General features: G+C 41.4%; 1 protein-coding gene across 11 annotated transcripts in view; it reads left to right on the plus strand.

Moving 5' to 3' along the window:
- The window catches only part of LOC127581520 (protein CASP-like), a 489,061-nt gene that overhangs the window by 320,889 nt on the left and 145,966 nt on the right, over positions 1-22,206 (plus strand). For 5 of the 11 annotated variants that reach the window (XM_052035991.1, XM_052035992.1, XM_052035988.1 and 2 more), the window contains 3 exons: positions 607-703; positions 1,363-2,034; positions 9,152-9,217. In XM_052035991.1, the coding sequence (XP_051891951.1) occupies positions 607-703; positions 1,363-2,034; positions 9,152-9,217 (835 nt within the window). The remainder of the gene's footprint in view (positions 1-606; positions 704-1,362; positions 2,035-9,151; positions 9,218-22,206) is intronic. The other 6 variants (XM_052035993.1, XM_052035995.1, XM_052035989.1 and 3 more) reach the window with 3 other exon arrangements.

Raw genomic sequence — 22,206 nt, forward strand, 5'->3', positions numbered from 1 at the left:
AGAGCTTGAATAACAGCAGAAGCATCAAATCCCAACGAGGGACAAGGTGGTGTGGTAGATTTTGGGGATAGAGACAAAAAAGCATTTTTCTAAGTAATGTGGATAAATTGATTACTTCAGGACTCTGATATTTACTTGGGAAATAGAAGAAAAGGTTAAAGGTTTTCCCTATTGGATTAGTTAGAAAGATATGCCAAATTCTCTCAGTGGTCCATTGTACATAGTAGTTAGAATACCAGGTTGTTTTGATTGGGGAAGAGAGCAGAACTGTTGTTTCTGTGCTGGAAAGCTGCAAGGTTTTGTGAATTCTTTTCATGTCTGCTGAAGTAGGGTGGTGCTTCATAGTTTCTTCATAGTGAGTTTATGTACATTCAAATGTGAATTATATCATTTCATCCAGAGTGGTTGTTAATAAACAAGGCTTACCAGGCAGTTCATGAAGTCAGCGTGGCTTTAAAGGACTTTGGAACTGGAATTGATTGCCTTGGGCTGCATGTCTGCCATTAATTTTAATTCTTAATGAATCCTTGATTAAGCAAGATGAGTTCTGAAATATCACATGTTTAACATTAAGTAAATCTGACTGCATTACTCTTGCTTTAACAGGATACATCCAAGACCCTAGAGGTACTTCTGCTGGAGAAAAACCGCTCATTACAATCTGAAAATGCAACTCTGCGTATCACCAACAGTGACCTTAGCGGTAGGTCTTTGCGTTTGCAGCTTATGTAGCTGTGCTTGGGGAATGTGAGTACATATCCTGAGATCAAAGTCTGCATTAGTGCATGGCAGCAAGATTAATGTGTATTACACCCTCCTAAACCACTAAATTATGATTGTGTATTTGTACAGACTGGGTAATAGGAAGAAGCTTTCATGGAAACAGTGATTTAAAAAAAAATAACAGATTCTTTTCTTCGATTTTATTGATGCATTTGGGTTTTTAAGCCTTGTTTTTTTTTCTCATAGGTTTCTGTCAGAGCGTACATTCTATAGCCAATACAGTATTCAGTCATTTATAATTGATGCCACTTTGTATTTGCTGCAATTATCTCTCCAAGTAGGATTTTATATTTGTTAAGCTAATGTTGCCTAACTGTGGCATTTATATGAAGTAAATGTTTGCTATGGGCTGCTTAAATGGTTGTCAGGAATTCTCCAGGCTGCTATTTACAAGAAAGGTACAAACAACAAATGCATGACATCTGCCTTTGGGGGCTAGTCTGGCATAGTCAAATTTGACCATCCATATCAACAGCAAAGCCCTTTGAAAAACCTGCAATTTTGGGCTAAAGTTTGCTAATTTTCATGGTTTTACTTTTTCACTCCCCCATAATGCATTGTGTTTGACCTTTCTTGTAGGGTCAGCTGGGAGAAATGGGAAAGACCGACTTGAGAGTCTGCGTCCTTCGACCTCACCAACCTCCCCTCCCTCTAAGTTGCTGCGCAACGCGAATGAGCAGGCTTCCAGTGCTAACGGTACGCACCAATTCTCACCGACGGTTTTAGGTCAAGATTTTTTCAGCTCATCATTGACAAGCTCCCCGATCCCCCTGGCCTCTGCAGGGAAATTTGCACTAAACTCGCTTCTTCAGCGGCAGCTAATGCAGTCCTTCTACTCCAAGGCAATGCAGGATGCGGGAAGCACAACCATGCTTTTTCCAACAGGTCCTTACAGCACAAACTCCATATCATCCCCAAGCCCCATTCAACCGAGCTCTGACTTGAATGGAATGATCCCTTCACCCAGTCAGTCAGAGAGTGCCGGAAGCATGTCTGAGGGCGAGGAGCTGGATACAGCGGAAATTGCACGGCAAGTTAAAGAGCAGTTGATCAAGCACAATATTGGCCAACGGATATTTGGACATTATGTACTGGGGTTGTCTCAAGGCTCTGTCAGCGAGATATTGGCCAGACCGAAACCATGGAATAAGCTGACTGTTCGAGGGAAGGAGCCTTTTCACAAGATGAAGCAGTTCCTGTCTGATGAACAGAATATTCTGGCCTTGCGGAGCATCCAGGGCAGGCAAAGAGGTGGGTGATGGATTTAACCTTCTTCATTCTGAGTCCCTTAAAGAGACAGTATTCTTATTATTGCCTTGGCTCACCTAGGTAAAGTAGGAAGTAGAATATTATTTTGATCATTCGGGTAATTTGATGTGCCTTTACAGGTGGGAAGGAGCTTGAATGTCCCTTGATCTTTTTACACTAACCCCATTTACCATTAGGTCCGTAGCTGTCTCTGCCTTGGTGATTCAAGTCCCTGCCTAGATGCTGTTTAAATGTTGTGAGAATATCTGCCTCCACCAATTCATTAGTCAGCACCTTATTGGAGCTCCAGACTCCAGTCACCCTCAGATCCCCTTGAAACCTCCCACCTCTCAGCTTAAACCCTCTAGTCTTAGACACCCCCACCATGGGAAAAATATTTTTCCTATCTACCCTATCTATCAGTCTCATAATTTCATACGTCTATCAGGTTCACCCCTTGGCCTACTCCACTCCAGGGAAAACAAATCCAGCCTATCCAGTCTCCCCTTGTAACTGAAATAATCCTATCCTGGCAACTTTCTGGCCCATCTCCAGCACACTTGCATCCTTTCTATGGTGTGCTAACCAGAGCTGCACATGGTACTCCAGGTGTAGTCTAACCAGTGTTTTATAAAATTGTAACATGATGTCCCTGCTCTTGTATTCTAACCTTCTTTATCAGCTTATCCACCTGTGCTGCCTCTTTCAGGGATCTGTGGACTTGTACCCTAAGGATCCTCTGTTCATCAACACTCTCTAGAGCCCTACAATTTACTGTGTACATCCAACCCTTGTTTGTCTTCCCAAAGTGCATCACTTCACATTTGTCAGGAATGAAATTCCATTTGTCACTGCTCTGCCCAGCTTCCCAGCTGATCTTATCAAATTGTAGTCTTAGATCACTTTCCTCATTAGCTACAACACTACCAATTTTCATATCTTGTGTTGTTTATGGAACTATCGCTAAGAGAGATTCAATAGCAAACCCACTTTGGAACTCTATCCCTTGAAAGGTTTGTGAAGGATGTGGGGTGCCTGATGAGCCATGCATGAAGGAATGGTCTCTGACCTGTTCTGAGTTACTAGATCTCAGTTAGTCTTCTTGGCCACTGGCTGTAATATTCCTGCTTACAGTAGCTCCTACTGATGCTAGATGAGAACAGGATTGAGCTACTGTTGTCTACGTTAGTATGTTGGACCTTACAAGAACATCAACAGGAGCAGGATTGTGTCACCTGGCCTCTCGAGTCTGCTCCACCATTGAGTAAGGTCGTGGCTGATCGGAACTTAATCTTAACTCTTTTCCCACCCAGTCTTCGTAGTTCCCTTGTATTCCGAAAATCTATCTGTCTCGGCCCTGATTTTGTTTTATGACTTGGAGATTTCCCCTCATCTCAATCTTAAGTGGCTGTTTCCTCATCTTGAGTGAGTGCTCACTAACTCGAGAATCCCCCAAACATCCAACCTGTCAAGCACTCGCAGAACCTTGATTGTTTCAGTGGCTTCTCATTCAGCTAAACACCAGAGACCATAAGCCCATTCTGCTTGACCGTTCTTTGTAGGACATCCTATCGTTCTGGGCATGAGTTTTGTTCACCCTTGCCAGATCACCTCTAAAACAAGGATGTGTTGTCTTTAATCATACCAAATAGTATTACCAAAGCTTTGTACAATTGTAGCTTAATAATCTTCTGTCTTGTAAAAGGACACCCAGATCTCGGAACACCAATATTTAATAGTCCCATGCCATTTGACTAATGTACTACTTTAATCCTGCCTACCAAAGTGGATACCACACTCCCCTCATCATCTGTCAAGTTTGTGCTGTTCATTGTGGTCCACCTGCCTATATTCCCTTCCCAATTCTTTGTGTCCTACTCACAACTAATCAGAAGACTCAGTTATGTTATATTCGGGCCTTTCATCTGCCATTCATATAGATTGTAGATAGCTGAGGCCCCAGCACAGAACCCCAAGGTATCTTACCAGTTATACCTGACCAATTTAGAAATGACTAGTGAACAAATAGAAAACCAATCTTGATCCATGCTAATTTATTACCCACATCCCAGGAGTCCACACGAGAATGTTTTATCTGCAACCTTATTGAATGCCTTTTTCAAATCCAATTACACTACATCCACAAGCTCCCCTGGTGGTTACATCGTCAAAGAACTTGTTAAACATTATTTCCCTTTCATAAAATTATATTGACACTGCCTAATCATTTTACGGTTTTTAAGTGCTCTGTTATCACTTCATTTGTAATGGTTTTCAGCATTTTGCTGATCTCTACCCATTGAGCGAAATTCACTCAAGTCAACACCAGCTGTGGTTCAGGGTGAAATACCATTAGAAAATAATCTTCACTGCCAGTAATGGATTAGTCCATTACGGATAGGAAGAGCAGCTTACTTAAAAATCAAAATATGTTTTAAGGGGCAACTGCTTCCTCTTTATTTCCACAAAGTGCTTCCTTGTGATATTGGATCTTTTAAAGGAGACAGATTTGCTACAGAATGCTACAAGTAAACTTGACTATAAATATTGCAGCATTAAAATTTTAATGCTTATATTAAAAAGAATACTGTGTCTTTAAGCTGTCATTGTGATATTGTAATGGGATATTTTAAAAGTATTGGAAGCTAAATCCCATCCATCAGTTTCATCATTTAAATTTGCTTCCAGAATTAATGTTTTTAGTGAAGGTGGGGGAAGTCTTAGTAACCTGCTCATTTATAATTATCCATAACTTTCGTGCACTATTAGAAGAGCTGTGATGCTTACTCTGTAGAACCTTACAAGAGTTTACTTTACAAAAACTTTACAAAAGTACTGCTGGAAATTTTAAGTAATAACGGTAAATGTTGGAAAAAGCAAGTTGGGCAGATTCTATAGAGGGAAAAGCAGTTAATGTTTCAAATCTTTATCAAGGATGAAACTGTTTTTCTCTCTCTATGGATGCTTTTTGATCTTATAATACTTCCAGCATTTTCCATCTCTATAGATCTTCTGCAAATGCTAAAAATGTTTTTCTTGGTGGATGTTGCACCATCACCTTGCTATGGATTTATAAACTGAACAGCAAAATTCTTACTCCAGTGAAGAGTGATTTGTGGTCAAAGCTTCAGGGTGTGGTTTACTTCAAGGCTAACTAATTAAGAATCTACTGATCTCATTGACACGGAGTGTAGTTGAATTCAAAGCATGTTCTGATGTAGTTTCGGGTTGTGGTTGACTGACAACTTAAATATTAACCTGGTAGCAGTAATAAAATGCTGCAGCACAATGGTGTAAATTAGAAAACAGTTGCTCAAGTGGGTATACTTCTTGTAGCTCAGCTGTTTCATCCAGTGAGCCCTGAACCATAAAAGTCCCAGAGTCAACATGTGATGTGGAGAGTGAACTGGTTTGGAGCAGTACAGTGATGAGCAGAGACTTGGTGTTGATGCCCAGGTTAGTAATAGGAACATGTCAGGGTTCCTGCTTCTGATCGTGTTCTGAAGGCCCCTGCTGGAAGTGTGGAGGATGTAGGTGTGGGTGAGGCAGGTGTAGGGTCAGCCACTATTTCTCCTCTCTGCATCTTCTGTTATGTGCTTACTGGTATCTCCCATCACAAATTTGTATATGTCAGCTACTGAGGTCCTCGGTAACAGCTGCCAGGCAGGTCAAGGCCGTAACTCTGAGTGTGAAAGATTAAGTAAAAGAACACAACTTTTGACTTGATGTCCAATTCCAGCACCACATGCTGGAATTATCTCAGTGTTTCGAGACAGGGAGGGAAAAATATGAATACAGCATTGACATAGACTTCAAGACAGTGATGAGTGGATGTCGAAGTGGCTATTTTTATGGTAGTTGTTTCTTAGTAATATTAATCTGAAATTATATCCTAACCTTGCATTAATTAGAACTGGGTTGTCAGAAGCTAGAATGCCTCGAAGTTTATCCCCTCTCACTAGCACTCTGCACACTATGTAGCATCAGACTTCAGTGGAATTCATTTTTGAAGCAGAGTGCAACATGCTGTCAATGCTGTCTAGTGTATTTAATGCTACTAACCATGGATACATTTCTGGGTAAGATTTATTTAAAGTATTCTCTTGAACTTGACCTCAGTACAGTACCAGCTTAGCTCTGAGTAATTTCTCCTGTTGAGAACTAACACTTGTGGAAAGTCTGGCTTTCCTCAGTTCTTCTGCCTCACTCCAGAGTTGCACTATTTTGGATACGCTCTTCATTTGACAATTCAGATTCTCAATCTTCTCTTGATATCTCAGACTCCACAATAGACGTTCACACCCCCATCAGATTATTACCTCCCTTCCTCCAATTTCCAAGCAGATGCTCCAATTAGGGGCATTAGCTCGTCAACCATGGAGGAAATAAAAAAGTAAAACCTGTATCGGTATGAAGGAAGATGTTGCAAATTTTGAAAATGTGGAATGAAAGCGGCAAGATGCAAAATCACTGGTTGATTCGCATGTGAACAGAGGTGGTAAAATTTCCTTCAAAGAGGTAAACGTTTAAAAAAAAGATGTTGGTGAGAAAATTAATTATGAACAACAAAGTTAAAAGGAAGCTTGACCAGGATAGTTTGATGCAAAAAAAAAGTGATGGAAGCATTCTAGATCCAAAACTCTGCACGGATGCCCACAGTCAAACTAAATGTGGCACTGCTATTTCTCTATCCTCCTTGCTGAAACAAAGATTATAGAATTAGTTAGGTTTAGAAAATCTGATTCTTGCACGGTAATTCCTCATCGCATAAACAAACAGTTATGAGCAAGTGACTGGCAGAAAGCCTCTCTTTGATGCAGATATTTCTACTGAATTTTCCTCAGTTTAGGATTTTTATTGAAAGTCTGTACAAGTAGTTATATTGATTATGCTCAAAAGAATAAATTGAAATGAGTTGTATGATCTAAGAGAAACTGAGCTCTGAGTCAGGAGCATCAGAGAAATTCCACTAATCCATTTTATTGAAAGAAACTTGTTTGTTTTGTCAGCTGTTTGCCGTGGCTCAGTTGGTAGCACCCTTGCCTGTGACATGGAAGATTTAGTTTCAAATTCTGTTCCAGAGACTTGAGCACAGAACTCTGGACTAACATGAGATAGTGCTGCACTCTTGTCAGTATCATTTCTCAAATGAGGCAATATGCCAAGGCCCAACTGCTCACTCAGGTTCTACAGCACTACTCTGTAGAAGATTAGGATGAAGATGAGGATGAGGGTAGTGATAAATCCCCTGTTTTCAGAGCTTTATTTATCCCTTTGTCAATATCATTAGGAAACAGATGATTTAGTCAAAATGACATCTTTGGGAGCTTGCTATGCACAAATTGGCTGCTTCATTTCCTACATTATAGCAGACGTGCTCTGCAATATCTAACAAGGTGTCTTATAAGTTCAAATCCACCCTTATCTATGGCATTGCAGCTAATCTGACATGCATTTCCCCCTCAGAAAAGTTCTTTTCTTTTCCTCCTCTTGTAGATACCAGTTTACTCTCTGATATATTTACACAATCGGATTATGTATTGTCGTGTCAACAGTTATTATTTTCTATAAATGCTGAACTTGTGCTGTTAGTAAGTTCAGTAATGGAAGGAACTGGTGGAGGAGTGTTGGGAACATTAAGCCTCATAGAAAATTAAAGTTCATATACTTGACTATGCTGCTGACACAGTTACTCTCAATGCAAACACCAGTAGTTACAGAATAAGATAACTAAATTATGTGTTGCATAAGATACTTGAGGAGGTACTTGGTTTGTTGAGTTGTTAAGTTGTATCTCATTTGCCTTATCAGTATTAGGCCATTGGAATCGAACTAATTCATTGTAAATACATTTATATAAGTGTTCCATGCAAACCACAAGGAAATGGAGCAGGAGTAGGCTATAGGTCTACAAGTCTGCTCCACACCAATTAAGCTTGTGGCCGATCACTTGCATTGATTCTTCTTCCTCATTTTATCACGTGTTCATTGATTCTTGCATTTCCACAAATTTTATTTATCTCAGTCTTGAACTTTATCAATATGTGAACATCTTCACCTCTCAATGAATCAGAATTATACAGTTCCACATCCCTTTGAGTGAAGAAAATTCTGCTCATCTCAGTGGAATAGTAACAATGAGAGCTTGTTATTGAGCTATCAATTGGCGGAGGGAGGTAAGGGGTGCAGGAAGAATTTTGGGTGGTTGGGAGTTCAGCAGGAATAGGACAACATGGAGCAAAATGAACTCAGTGCAATAGACGGAAGGCTTACAGCAAGCAAAACTCTGAGTATTTCCAGCATTTTCTGTTTTTATTATCCCAAGTTCAATACTCCCAAGTCAATAGAAGCATCCTATCAGCACATAACTGTCCATATTATTCTGTTTCGGTGAGATCACTGGTTGTTTTTCTGAAGTTCAGGCTCTCTCTCTCTCTCGCTCTCGCTCTCTCTCGCTCTCTCTCGCTCTCTCTCTCTCTCTCTCTCGCTCTCTCTCTCTCTCCCTCGTTCTTCCTCACTCTCTCTCTCTCTGTGAATTCTCCACTGCTCCATATACCTTCCGTGGTGTCCCACTATAGTCCTATATAATTGCAGAAAGAAATTCTTATTCTTACGCTGCACCAACTTCAGTAAAGGCTACTGCCTTCCCAGCACTGCCTACTGTATTAACATGCTAACTCTTCACGAGTTACACAAGGATAGCCACCTACTTTTCCATTCTTCTATTAAAGTGGGTAATTTCACATTTCTTTTCATTACACTCTCTCTGTCAACTTCCAGTCCACCATTTATGTTTTTTTTAAAAGAATAATGATTGTACAGATCTGGAAAAAGAATAATGAAGTAATTGGAGCTCACAAGATCTTGAAGTGATTTTTGTGCCAATTTATTCATCGTATGACAGGGTCTGCATTGTTAGGGAAACTCTTGGCACTCAGCTCAACTATTATTTTCCACCTTCACCCTCACCATTCCCACTGCCAAACAAAATCATTAAAATAATCAGTGACAGAATTTAATGTGTGAGCTCCAGTTTATAGCATGCTAGGTCACTGTGAAGAGACAAGAAAGAAACACTCCCCCTTGTTTTATATTCTTATCAAAACTTATTTTTTAACAGAGGTTCCAGGCCAGAACATACAAAGAATGTTGCAGGAAGTAAAGAAACGAAGATATGGTTCAGAAGGTAGGTCCTGGGATGTTCTGTTGATTACAGCCAGTAGGATTCAGTACGCAGTAACTATACCAAGCTCATGTTACGTAGCTGACACTGGCCTGGAATCTGCTGGAAAACAGATAATGTGAGTATAAAAACAAGGCACTTATACCTTAAAGCTGCAATGGGCACCAGTTTGAATTGTAATTTATTTTTGATTACATGTCATCTCCCCAAAAAATTTGGAATATAATAAAGTTCAAATTACCAAGTATTTATAAAGTTAAAAAAAATAATTATTTTGGGGATGTAAGTGATTCAGGTTGCATAGGCAACAGATGTTCATGGAATCACAAAAATGGATGGCCCATCTTGTCCAGGTTACTGTGATTGATGAGGAGTCTGTGTGTACTTTGACAAGTATTGGAACAAACCACTGTAAAAGCTGAGGAGGAGTCTGTGTGTACTTTGACAAGTGTTGGAACAAACCACTGTAAAACCTGCTACAGAATTGTACCCTATACTCCAGTTGTAGTCTCACCGGAGCCCTGTGGAGTTCCTCCTCAGTCTTGCACTCCACCCACCTTGCAGTAAAGACCAACGTTCAATTTGTTTTTTTAAGTACGAGCTGCACTTGAATGCTGATCTTCTATTTTTCTCATATGAGGATATTCAGATCTCTGAACAGCAATTTTAATAACTTCATATCTTCTAAATAATTCTTCCTCTCTAGGTGATTAGCCCCAGATTCCCCCTCTGCATGCTTCACCTGCTATTTTGTCCAATTGCTTAACCTGTCTGTCTGCCTTTGCTCAGTTAATGTCCTTCGAACAGCTTGTTTCCCACCCATCTCCATAGTTGAATAGATTATGCTTGGTCCCTTCATCCAAAGGTCAAACTGTGCTATTCTGGAGGTCCCACTGAACCATTCTGGTTGAGTGTGCATCACTCTTGCAATTCTGACTCAGTTTCCATCAAATAACACTCTTTAGGAGTGTTGCCTGGAAAATTTGTGCACATAATTCTCTGGGCATTGTGGGGCACTCTGAGGTCAGCTAGGGTCTAAAGTGCTTCGCTGACTGGTGATCTCTGTCAGAGGCTTATCTTCCCTCTGGCAATCTGTCCTGTCCAACCCCCAACCATCTTCCCCCACCCTCCCCTCCACCACAAATCGATCTCATTCTTTGATCTCAATCTCCTCTCCTGATCCAATTGCTTGATTACCAAATCCAGGCCTGATTTCCCCATCACTGTGTGTCCAATGAACCAACAATATCCCCTGTCGGGATTCTAGTCTTGTGTCCAGGTCACTCAGCAATCTTGGGCCTCCTGTTGAACTGAATTCTGGAGCAGTCCAAGGAACAGTGGTCGCTTACCTGTGGTATTGATGGTTAGCATGGATTTGGCAGGCCGAAGAGTCTGGTTTTGTTATGCATAACTCTGATAGCTTTAGGTTCACTCAATTACTGAACTAAAATCTGGAGAATATGAAAGTCATTCTGAGATGTATAGTGCTATAAATTATATTTAAAGGACATTGCAGCTTTAAGTGATGGCTGATAGAATTAACTAAGTGAACCTCGTGGTTCTGTATTACTGTGGATTTTAATTGGGAATATTAACCATAAGGAATGTTCTTTGTTGGCTAGCCCACAGGTTGTCTGGAATGTTGTTGACCAATTAGTGTTCACGAGTGTTAACACCCTGGAGTGACTGCATACAAAGTAGCTTTTGAATGCTTTCAACGTTGTTTGATCACTGTGAATTATATTATTCAGCATGGATATTTGACACCATTTTGCATACTTCAGTAACCTCCCTAATCAGTATTAGAGTGAAGAGGTCGATCAAAATGGGAGCAAATGAAATCTTTGAAAAACTTCAGCTCAATACTTAGGTGCATATCACACACAATACTTCTGACTTTCTGAGCATGAGCCCAAACAGAGCTTTATTTGCAGTTAGATCCCTTTATTTTGTTTTAAAAAAAAGTTGACAAATCTCATTAACCCATATTAAAATATGAGAAGGATAAAACCATTGTTTTAAGTCAAATTAACTATGAATTTGTGTTAAATATCTAATGATAACACAATATTTTTCATCAGAGAAGCACAAGCTGCAAAATTTTCTTGTGACAATAACTACATCTCATGCATAATTCATTTTCTTTGCAGTGTCTTGAGAAAATGGAAAATGCTTCCTAAATGCAAGTTTATTTTTGCTGTTTTTAATTTGACTGATGTTTATCTCAGGCTTCAGGAAACTGCGCAGTCTTTGTCTCAACAAAGTAAATTACTGCTGACTATTTCATCAAATCTACTGTGGCACAGTCTGTAACAAATCAGAATGGGAGTTTTAGGTTTTTGTTTCTGAAGTTTTTGAAATCTAAACCTGGTTTAAGTAATTGGGAATCCTTTGAATATGTTCATATCTTGTGCAGCGTTATACATATTGTGTGCATTGTATCTGATATGATTGTTTATCTGACATGTAAATTGCAGGTTCCTTCCAAAAAGCATTTTATTAAACAGAATCTTGTAATTATTTTTAAAGCTTCCTATGTTCCTATGGCAGGCACGGTAGCATAGTGGTTAGCATAACGCTTTACAGCGCCAGCAACCCAGGTTCAAATCCGGCCACTGTCTGTAAGGAGTTTGTACGTTCTCCCCGTGTCTGTGTGGGTTTCCTCCGGGTGCTGCGGTTTCCTCCCACATTCCAAAGACGTAGAGGTTAGGAAGTTATGGGCATGCTATGTTGGCGCCGGAAGCGTGGCGACACTTGTGGGTGGCCCCCCCCCCCCCCCCCCCAAATCACTACGCAAAAGATGTATTTCACTGTGTGTTTCGATGTACATGTGACTAATAAAGATCTTATTATGTAAAAACATAATCTAAAACCCTTTACAGGATCTTTAAGAGACTGTAAAGCTAGTTAGAGCAAAGTTTACCAGCTGTCTGGGTGGAGCTGGAGCCTCAATGCTCATGTTGCCCCGAGGGAAGATACTGACATTGGATTCTTGTACTGTTGATCAATTTGTAGTACTTTGTGAAGACAGCATCAGTAGTAGTTTTCCATTTGCTGGAGGTGCCTGCTATCGGTAGGCCAGGCCTCAGTATATAGGAAGGCAGGGATCACTGCAGCCCAGCAGATTGACCTCTGTGTCAGGTTTGAGATCTTGATCTTCAGATAGCCTTTTCGTCAAATCATTGTATCGTACAGCGCAGAAATGGGCCCTGTTTGCCCATCTCGTCCATGCTGACCGTGATGCTTATCTATGCTAACCCATTTGCCTGCATTAGACCCATATCCCTGTACTCCATTCCTATCCAAGTACCTGTCTAAATGCCTTTTTATAGTTGTAAAAGTATCTGTCTACACTTCCTCCTCTGGCCGCTCATTCCAAATATTCACTGCCTTCTGTGTGAAAAGCATGCTCCTCAGATCTCCTTTAAATTTCTTCCCACCCACCTTCAACCTGTCTCTTATAGTTCTAGACTCTCCTGCCCTGGAAAAAAGACTCTTGATCATCTTATCCTATCTATGCCCCTCATGATTTTGTAAACCTCTATTATGTCAGTCCTCCGCTTCCTATGTTGCAATGACCTAAGGCTGTGCTGGCACACTGAAGGCAGTGATGAACCTCATCATTGATGCTTACTTTTACCAAGTCATGACTCTTCGGATATGGGAATAGGTGCCCATTTTCCAAGGTCTTGTGTGAACTTTTATTTTTGGAGGGCAATGTGGTGCACTGGGGGCAAGTTGGTCAAAGACCTTGGTCCCTGCAGATGTGAGTGTTACATTCTTCATCTCATATACTTTGGTGAACAAGTCAGTGATACCTTGGTACACAACCTCCAAATGTGCACCAACACAAGTGCTGTCTGCATGTTAAGGATTCATTGCATTCTGTTTTCATCTCTGACACCGTTAGATTGTTAACAGTGTAATTCTGTATAATGGAACAACTGTGTCCTTAATGTGAAGCTACATTCACCTTTGGTTCAGCTGACCTTAGTTTTGGAGTGTTGTCACTGTAGGTTGAGAGGTTCCCATTAGTTGAGAAGAGGAACTCCACTCCCACAGTTGGAGGTGAAGTGCAACACTGCAGCCAGAAAGATTGATAAAATTGTTGGGGCAGTGATGTAGCTCTTTGTTTGACATTTGTTCTGGTATTGACCCGTTGGTTCTGATATTGACCTGTTGGTTAGTATCAGGGTTTGCATGACATTGTGGAGCAAATCTATGATGGAAACAAATTTCTGTTGGCAGCGGAATTTGAAGAGGGTGTTCTGTAGTCCTGCTTTAGGGAGGTTGAAGAAGGCTGTGGTGCAGCTGCTTGATTTCTCTTGGAGTTGTTTCACAGTGAAGTTTGTACCTCTGGATGGAGGGCATCCACATAGTGAAGCAGCAATTTGGCAACTGGGAGGAGTCAGTTCAGGAGGACCCTGCCTTGACTTTCCTTCTGCAGTTACCACATTCGAATTTCTTGAGGTTGGTCATGATTACAGCGTGCCTGAGCTGACCATGTCATTTAATGTTGTACATCAGACAGAAACAGACACTCTATTCTGAGTTCTGTCATGAGAAGAGGTTACTGGGCAGACGGCAAAAAAAATCCTAGAATGTGTTCAAAGCTTCCTTGAAGCAATACAATATCCCCACTAACTCCTGTGGCCCACTCAAAGTGGAGACTGCTCAAAGTGAGAATGTCGAGGCCATGCATCAGGAGCACACAGAAGCTCTGCACAAGCAGCAGAAGGGGCACCCCACCCCAGAAGCTACTCATCTGCCCAACCCGTCTGCCATGTCCTGCCCCATTTGTGGATGTCTACGTTTCTCACATTGGCCTTGTTTGCTGTCTGTGAATCCACAGAACTGAAGTCAAAGCAAGTCATCTTTGATCCCTAGGGAGTGATGAAGAAGTCCAAGTATGGGAGTTTCACTCGTGAGGATTTAATATTGGATGGATGGATGGAGGAATAGGGAATGAGAACTTAATTTACTATAGAGATACAGAGGGTACATGAAGGATATATAATGAAGCCTTGCAATGAAAAGGTGCTGAAGGCTAGAAGTTTTGCCATTTCTTGGAGAATAAGGTTGGTAGAGATGATATGCAGCTGTTTTTTGTGGAGAGAGCCAGTGCATAAGGATGAGCTCTGGTCTTGTTGCTGCTCAAGATGAGCTGGTCTCAGAGCCACAGTGTAGACTTGCTAAATTAAATTTTGTTTAAATTTCCACCATTTTGGATATTTTCAAGAAAAACAATTTGTCTAAACAGCTGTAATGTTACAAACTCTAATTTATAACAACCTGTTTTAAAAATATAATCATGCCATAACACAGGAATCCAAGCCACATTACTGAAACTGGATAAAACTAAAATAGTTATGTGACAGATGTAAAATGCAAGGTCTATCTCTGCACCTTTCAAGTGGCAGAAAACTGCCCAGTTATAAGAAGGCTCATCTCCAGATTTTCTTATTTGATATAATTTGATGTGACTCATTACATTCAGTTTTCAGTTCTGACACAGTTACATTGTTAGGAGCAGTGTAATTCTGTGTAATGGAATGAATGTATCCTTAATGTAAAGCTGTTCTTTGATTTTGTTGTTTTCTAGGATCTCATGTTAAATATCTTTGGCACTGGGTCTGTTAACTGAGATCAGATTTGCACATTAAAGACAATGATACCAATGCTCTTGTTTTTGTGGCCCCGCCACCCGTGGCCATGATTGCATCCTTGGTATACAAATCCATATGCTTAAACTGATGTTCTCCTTTTACCATTCCTTTTAATTAAGAGCCTTGGGGCAATTTGATGCTTAGGAGTGCTGTGTAAGCTTTGGCAACGTGGAACAAAACCTCTTCTTCCAATGACCAGCAGCCTCTTTGTTATTGAGGAAAACAGTGAGTTCCTCATTCAGCAACTGCTGAGACACTGACCCATGCATATCAGGAGGAAAATACCTGGTCCCTGCTGAGCTGAAAGAGCAGTGGAGGAGGTTCTAGTAGTGGCAGTGCCTATGAGTTAGGAAAGTGATCCTGTTCCACTTATGGAGAATGCATTTGTGCAGACACCTGGGGGAAATATTGGGCTCAGTTGTGATGACCTATGGGTAAATAAACTAGCAGTATTCATTGTGTTTGGTCATATTGAAAGCATTGATCTATGGGTGAGATATGAAAACATAGGGAAAGATGCAGCCTGGTCATTTGTGAAGTAACTAATGTTGGATTTGTTCAAGTGTAAATTTGAGAGTGTCAAATCTTACCAGCTTAATGATACAGCATCTTGATGTATGGAAAGGACATACTTGTATTCACTTGCACCTTCTCAAGGAACTGGCACTTAATATCAAGCAGTTACTTATACTTACCATATAAGTTATTGGGGCTGGGGTGGGTGGGAGTAGTGAGTTGCTCTGGTAGAAAGTCAGCTGTACTGTAATCATTCGATGATATTTAGTACTGGACAGTGGAATCGTTTCACATTGCTGGAGCACAAGTTGGACAATTTTCTGTGACACTGATGGGCACTCTCACAGCCGTGGATATAGAGAGGTTTAAGGAAGCCAGGTACACACTGTTCCTGGACAATGGGTTCCATTTTTACAGATTTTCTCCCACATGGAAATACACAAAAATCACTCAACATGGTAACCATATGCATAAAGTCGAAGTTGATGTTACGTACCAGCAGCAAAAGACACACACACCGAGTCATGTATGACTGTTAGATATCATTTTATTAACAACTACTTATCATAATAAGAAAAATAAAAGTAAAAATGTTAGAATGTTAAAAGTAAAACTGTAAGGCATTAACCCCCAAAACTAAACTCAAAGTGTGTGTGTGGCAAATTCCCAAACTCCAAGTCCAGGAACAGTCTCAAAGTTCAGTTCAGCAAGCCATAAAGTGAAACGTAAGCAAAGGCTTTTGCAAAACCACCGTTGACTGAAGAGAAATGTAGAGAGAGAATAGGAGACATTACAAAATCCAAATATTCCACGATGAACCTATACAAACACCTCAGTCACTAATGATCTCCACTGCTTTGTTCCGAAGTCTCTGCACCCCGAAAGGCAATTCGAGGACGTGGCATCCACACAGGTTAACGACAAAGTGGACTCTACTGGGACTATTCCAAATTAGTTCTGGAATTTGATAAACAAGGCATGCACTAGCTCTACACCTCCATCAAACCCAAGGATGCAGGCCATCTGGTCCTGGGGATTTATCACCTTTCAGTCCCATTAGTCTAATGCACATTGCAGAAATTAATTTTAATTTCCATAGAACCATAGAACAGTACAGCACAATACAGGCCCTTCGGCCCACCATGTTGTGCCGACCTTCAAACCACTCCTAAGACTATCTAACCCCTTCCTCCCACATATCCCTCTATCTTAAATTCCTCCATATGCTTATCTAACAATCTTTTGAATTTGACCAATGTACCTGCCTCCGCCACCGCCCTAGGCAGCGCATTCCATGCCCCAACACTCTCTGGGTAAAAAACCTCCCTCTGTTATCTCCCTTGAACTTCCCACCCATTACCTTAAAGCCATGCCCTCTTGTATTGAGCATTGGTGCCCTGGGAAAGAGGCGCTGGCTGTCTACTCTATCTATTCCTCTTAATATTTTGTATACCTCTATCATGTCTCCTCTCATCCTCCTTCTCTCTAAAGAGTAAAGCCCTAGCTCCCTTAGTCTCTCCACATAATCCATACTCTCATAAACCAGGCAGCACCTGGTTAAATCTCCTCTGCACCTTCTCCAACGCTTCCACATCCTTCCTATAATGAGGCAACCAGAACTGGACACAGTACTCTAAGTGTGGTCTAACCAGAGTTTTGTAGAGCTGCATCATTACCTCGCAGCTCTTAAACTCGATCCCACGACTTATGAATGCTAATATCCCATAAGCTTTCTTAACTACCCTAGCCAGTTGTGAGGCAACTTTCAGTGATCTGTGGATGTGAACCCCCAGATTCCTCTGCTCCTCCACACTACCCAGAATCCTGCCATTAACTTTGTACTCCGCCTTGGAGTTTATCCTTCCAAAGTGTACCACCTCACACTTCTCCGGATTGAACTTCTCAGCCCAGCTCTGCATCCTATCAATGTCTCTCTGCAAATTTTTGACAGTCCTCCACACTATCCACAACACCACCAACCTTTGTGTTGTCTGCAAACTTGCCAACCCACCCTTCTACCCCCTCATCCAAGTCATTAATAAAAATCATGAAAAATAGATGTCCCAGAACCGATCCTTGTGGGACACCACTAGTCACAGCCCTCCAATCGGAATGCACTCCCTCCACCACAACCCTCTGCTTTCTACAGGCAAGCCAATTCTGAATCCACACAGCCAAGCATCCCTGAATCCCTTGCTCTCTTACCTTCCGAAGAAGCCTACCATGTGAAACCTTGTCAAATGCCTTACTAAAATCAATGTACGACCACATCTACTGCACTACCCTCATCAATCTGCCTGGTCACCACCTCAAAGAACCCTATCTCACTGTCTGTAATTCCCTGGACTATCCTTCCTACCTTTTTTGAATAAGGGGACAACATTTGCCACCCTCCATCCCTCCGGTACCATTCCCGTGGACAACGAGGACTCAAAGATCCTAGCCAACGGTTCAGCAATCTCCTCCCTCGCCTCGTGGAGCAGCCTGGGGAATATTCTGTCAGGCCCCGGGGGACTTTATCTGTCCTAATGTTTTCTAACAGCTCCAACACATCCTCTTGATAGCTACATGCTCCAGAACATTAACCTTACCAACACTGTCCTCAACGTCATCAAGACCCCACTCCTTGGTGATTACTGAAGGGAAGTATCATGAGGATCTCACCCACTTCACAGCTTCCAGGCACATCTTCCCACCTTTGTCTCTAATTGGTCCTACCTTTACCTCTCGTCATCCTTCTGCTCTTCACATAAGTGAAAAAGCCTTGAGATTTTCCTTAACCCGACTTGCCAAGGCCTTCTCATGTCCCCTTCTTGCTCTCCTCAGCCCCTTCTTAAGTTCCTTCCTTGCTACCCTATATTCCTCAAGAGACCTATCTGATCCTTGCTTCCTAAAACTTATGTATGCTGCTTTCTTTCTCCTAACTCCTCCTGGGGTGGTAGTGGAGGCAGGTACATTGGTCAAGTTCAAGAGATTGCTAAATAAGCATATGGAGGAATTTAAAATAGAGGGATATGGGGGGAGGTAGAGGTTAGATAGTCTAAGGTGAGGTTTAAAGGTCAGCACAACATTGTGGACTGAAGGGCCTGTATTGTGCTGTACAGTTCTATGATTCTATGATTACAGCACAATAGTGCAAAGCAATACTGTAGAATTTTGGCATTGCTCTTCTAGTTCTTCAGGTGTTTCACTTTGGTCTTGCACATTTTTATCATCTCTGAAGAGAGGGATAGCTGACATGTTGTTTACTGTCCCAGACCACAGAGGTGAAGCAATCGTTGGAATTACCATATAATGGATGGAATACAAGATGCAGCAAACATATCGGCTTTCCAGTGATAGGAGACACAGATGAGGAGAATTGGTTTTCTCTGAGATTTTCCTGGAGTTGTACAGCATAGAAACAGGCCTTTCGGCCCAACTTATCCATACCAACTGTGTTTGCCCAGGCGAGCTAGTCCCTCCTGATGCAGGGTTTCGACCCAAACGTCGACAGTTCTTTTCCTCCCACAGATGCTGCTCACCCACTGAGTTCCTCCAGCAGATTGATTGTTGCTCCAGACTCCAGCATCTGCAGTCTCTTGTATCTCCAGGAGATGGTGGTGGGTCTCTTGAAGAGCAATAAGGTGAATCTATCCCAGGTTATTCAGAGAGGCAAGAGAAGAAATTGCTGGGGCTTTGATGAAGCCTTTGATGAAGGTCCTTTGTATCCTCTAGCCACAGGTGCAAATCCCAGAAGTTTGGAGAGTAGCCAATGTTGTTACTTTGTTTTAAAAAGGGAAATGGAGATAATCCAGGAAATTACAGCTGGTGAGTCTCACGTCAGTGGTAGAGAAGCTGGTGGAGAGGATTCTTAGGGATAGGATTTACTCACATTGGGAGAACATGGGCTAATTAAGGACAGTCGTCCTGTCTCTATATCACACAAAAACTCAGTGCAACCACGCTATCCCTCATCACAAACTTGGGTATATTATTAATAAAACAGAAAATGCTGGAAACACATCCGGTAGGTCAAGGCCAACAGGAAAAGAGAAGTTAATTACATTTTCGGTGAAGACTCTTCATTAGAATTGGAATTCATAGAGAAAACGAGTTTGTTTTAAGTTGCGGAGAAAGTCGCACTGATGGTGAACAAGGCAAAAGAGATGGATGGAAATCTCATCAGAGGAGCAATGGCAGGACTTCTTCAAGGCTGGCATTTCTGAAAAGAAGTGGCAGTGGTCGTCAAAAAACTAACATGTTGTTCTTATTTCAGATTGCCAGCATCTTCAGTTTTTTGATTTCATTGAGTATATTATCTTAATTCCCTCAAGTAAACCCATTACCGGTTGCTGTCCGTGTGGAGATTGACATTCTCCCTGTGACTACGTGGATTTCCCCAAGTGCTCTGGTTTCCTCCCACATCCCAAAAGATGTGCTGGTTGGTGGGTAAATTGGTCACTGTAAAACTACCCTAGTGTAGGTGGCTGGTAGGGGGATTGGGGGGAAGGTTGACACCTGCTTGTGAAAGAGAGAATAGGTTCCAGCAAAAGAAGTGGAGGAAGGGAATTGATGGGATTGCTCTGAGAGCTGGCATATATTTGATGGGCTAATAGCGCTCTGTTCTTGGAAAAAATGAGATATAATGTAATGTGAGAAAAACTGTGTTAATATCACAGGAACAGCTGGACGTCTGAAATTGTGGAATTCAGTGGTGAATTTTGAGGGCTGTAATGTGCTGATTGGAAGATTGTTGTTCCTGGAGCTTGCATCAGATTTTGCAACAGTGCAGGAAGCTAAGGACAGTGAGGGAATGGGATGGAGAACTTAAGTAACGGATGACTGGACACTCAGTCACCCTTGCAGAACTGAATATGCATGCTCCACAAAACGCTTGGTTTCTCCAGTGAAGAGGAGATCACATTGTGAGCACCAAATGCAGTACGTTAAATTGGAAGAACTGAACTAGGAGTACAAGGTATCACCATTAAATCCCATTAAGTTTTCCATTGTTTTAAAACTAATACAGATGTCTTCGAGCTTCTCCATTCACTTTAGACCTGCAGTTCTCCATTTTCACTGGGAATTTTACTATGTTTCCTTCAGTTAAGACAAAATACCTGTTTACTATGTCTGCCATTTCCTGACTTCCCAATAAAACTACCCTGGCTTCTGTCTTGATTTGCTATGTATGTATCTCAGGTTGCTGGATCCAGCTTGTGAACCAGGGCAGGAAACCACGAGCTTGCTGCTGTCTGCTAGGAAGGAAGTATTTATCTGGGAATTAAATCATTGATTTGCGGAGTGGAACATGTCTGAACAATTAGAAAATTAAATCACAAAAGTTTAAGTTAAATTTGTTTAGCTTGAGCAATTGAAATTTTGTGTTTAATCCTGTGATGGAGTTGATTTTTAGGAGATGGCTTGCATGCATGGTGTTTTTTGCATTTATACCAACTGGCTGTGAAACCAGAAATGTGACTGGTTGATATGATAGTATGTATAAAAAAAAGTCAGTCAATGTAAATAAAAGAAAAACTGCAGATGCTGAAAATAACTAGCAGGTCAGGTAACATCTGTAGAAAGAGGAAGGTCTGAGACACTGTCTCAGAACTGGGCAAGCACAATGGGACCAATCCCTTCGAAATGCTGAAAGAGGAGGGAGAGGAATATGTGTCTGGTGGCGAAATCTTGTTGAAGTTGGCAGAAATTGTGAAGGATGATCTATTGGGTGGAAAGTCAGGACTGGGGAGCTCTGTTTTTGCTCTGTTTCAGGAGGAGGAGGGCGTGAGACTGAGGTGTGGGAAACAGATGAGATGCAGGACAATGGTTGAAGGGAAACTACCATTCATGAAAAAAATATCGTGGAAGAGCTAATCATCAGAGCAAATGCAACAGAGACTGAGGAACTGAGAGAATGGAATGAAGCCTTAGAGTGTGATGGAGAAGGTGAAGGGTTTCAGTCTTCACCTGGAGATGGAATGGCATGGGAATTCTGCTGGAATTCTGCAGACGTATTCTTCTGAACTACCTAGTGATCTTCTGAGGCAACATCGGTTCCAGGGATTTTGGGTTTTTTCCTGTCTGAATATTCACCCAGGACTGTGTGAGGTCCTAAGATCAGAGTCTGAGATTGACGAACCTGGTTGCCTGTAATTTTGTGTTGGTTTTAATTTGGCTTATTGGCCACCTGTTTGGATTACGTTGGTGCACAATTTAAACCTTTGTAGAATAAACATCTTCACAGGTGTTTAGGTGCCTTGTGATTGGTGTTTATCAGAAGATTTGATGAGTATTGCAGGTACTAATTTCAAACAGGCTTTCAAGTGCTGGTATGAATGAAACAGATTTTATTGCAGGCAGGGGCACAGAATTATAATGGTATTCTGAGTCCTGCAATTATTCTGACAAAAGGTCTCAGATCTGAAACAATTTCTCTTTATCTTTCCATAGACGCTACCTGACCTCCCGAGTGTTTCCAATATTTTCTGTTTTTAATTTAAGATTTCCACCATCAACAGTTTTTTTTAATTTTCTGTGTAATCTCCTGCACATTTTCTGCTCAAAGCATTTTGCCAACATCTGAATTAAAAGGAATTTTTAAAATATGTAATGAAAGGCATTGTTGAATCTGCTGCCTGTTTGAAGAACCAATTTGTCTCTGCTGCCCTTCTGTCCAAAGGATAGTTTGTTTTGCTGGTGAAACTGGTCTTTTCTTCAAAGGGAGGCACTGTTCAGGAGTGGTTGGCAGCCACCATACTCAGAAAGTCTTCTAACAAAGGAGTACTTTTCTAGGAACTGGAGGGTTCTGGATTAATTCCCAGTATT

Source organism: Pristis pectinata, chromosome 21 (genome assembly GCF_009764475.1).
Source record: "Pristis pectinata isolate sPriPec2 chromosome 21, sPriPec2.1.pri, whole genome shotgun sequence".
Classification (NCBI taxonomy): Eukaryota; Metazoa; Chordata; class Chondrichthyes; order Rhinopristiformes; family Pristidae; genus Pristis; species Pristis pectinata.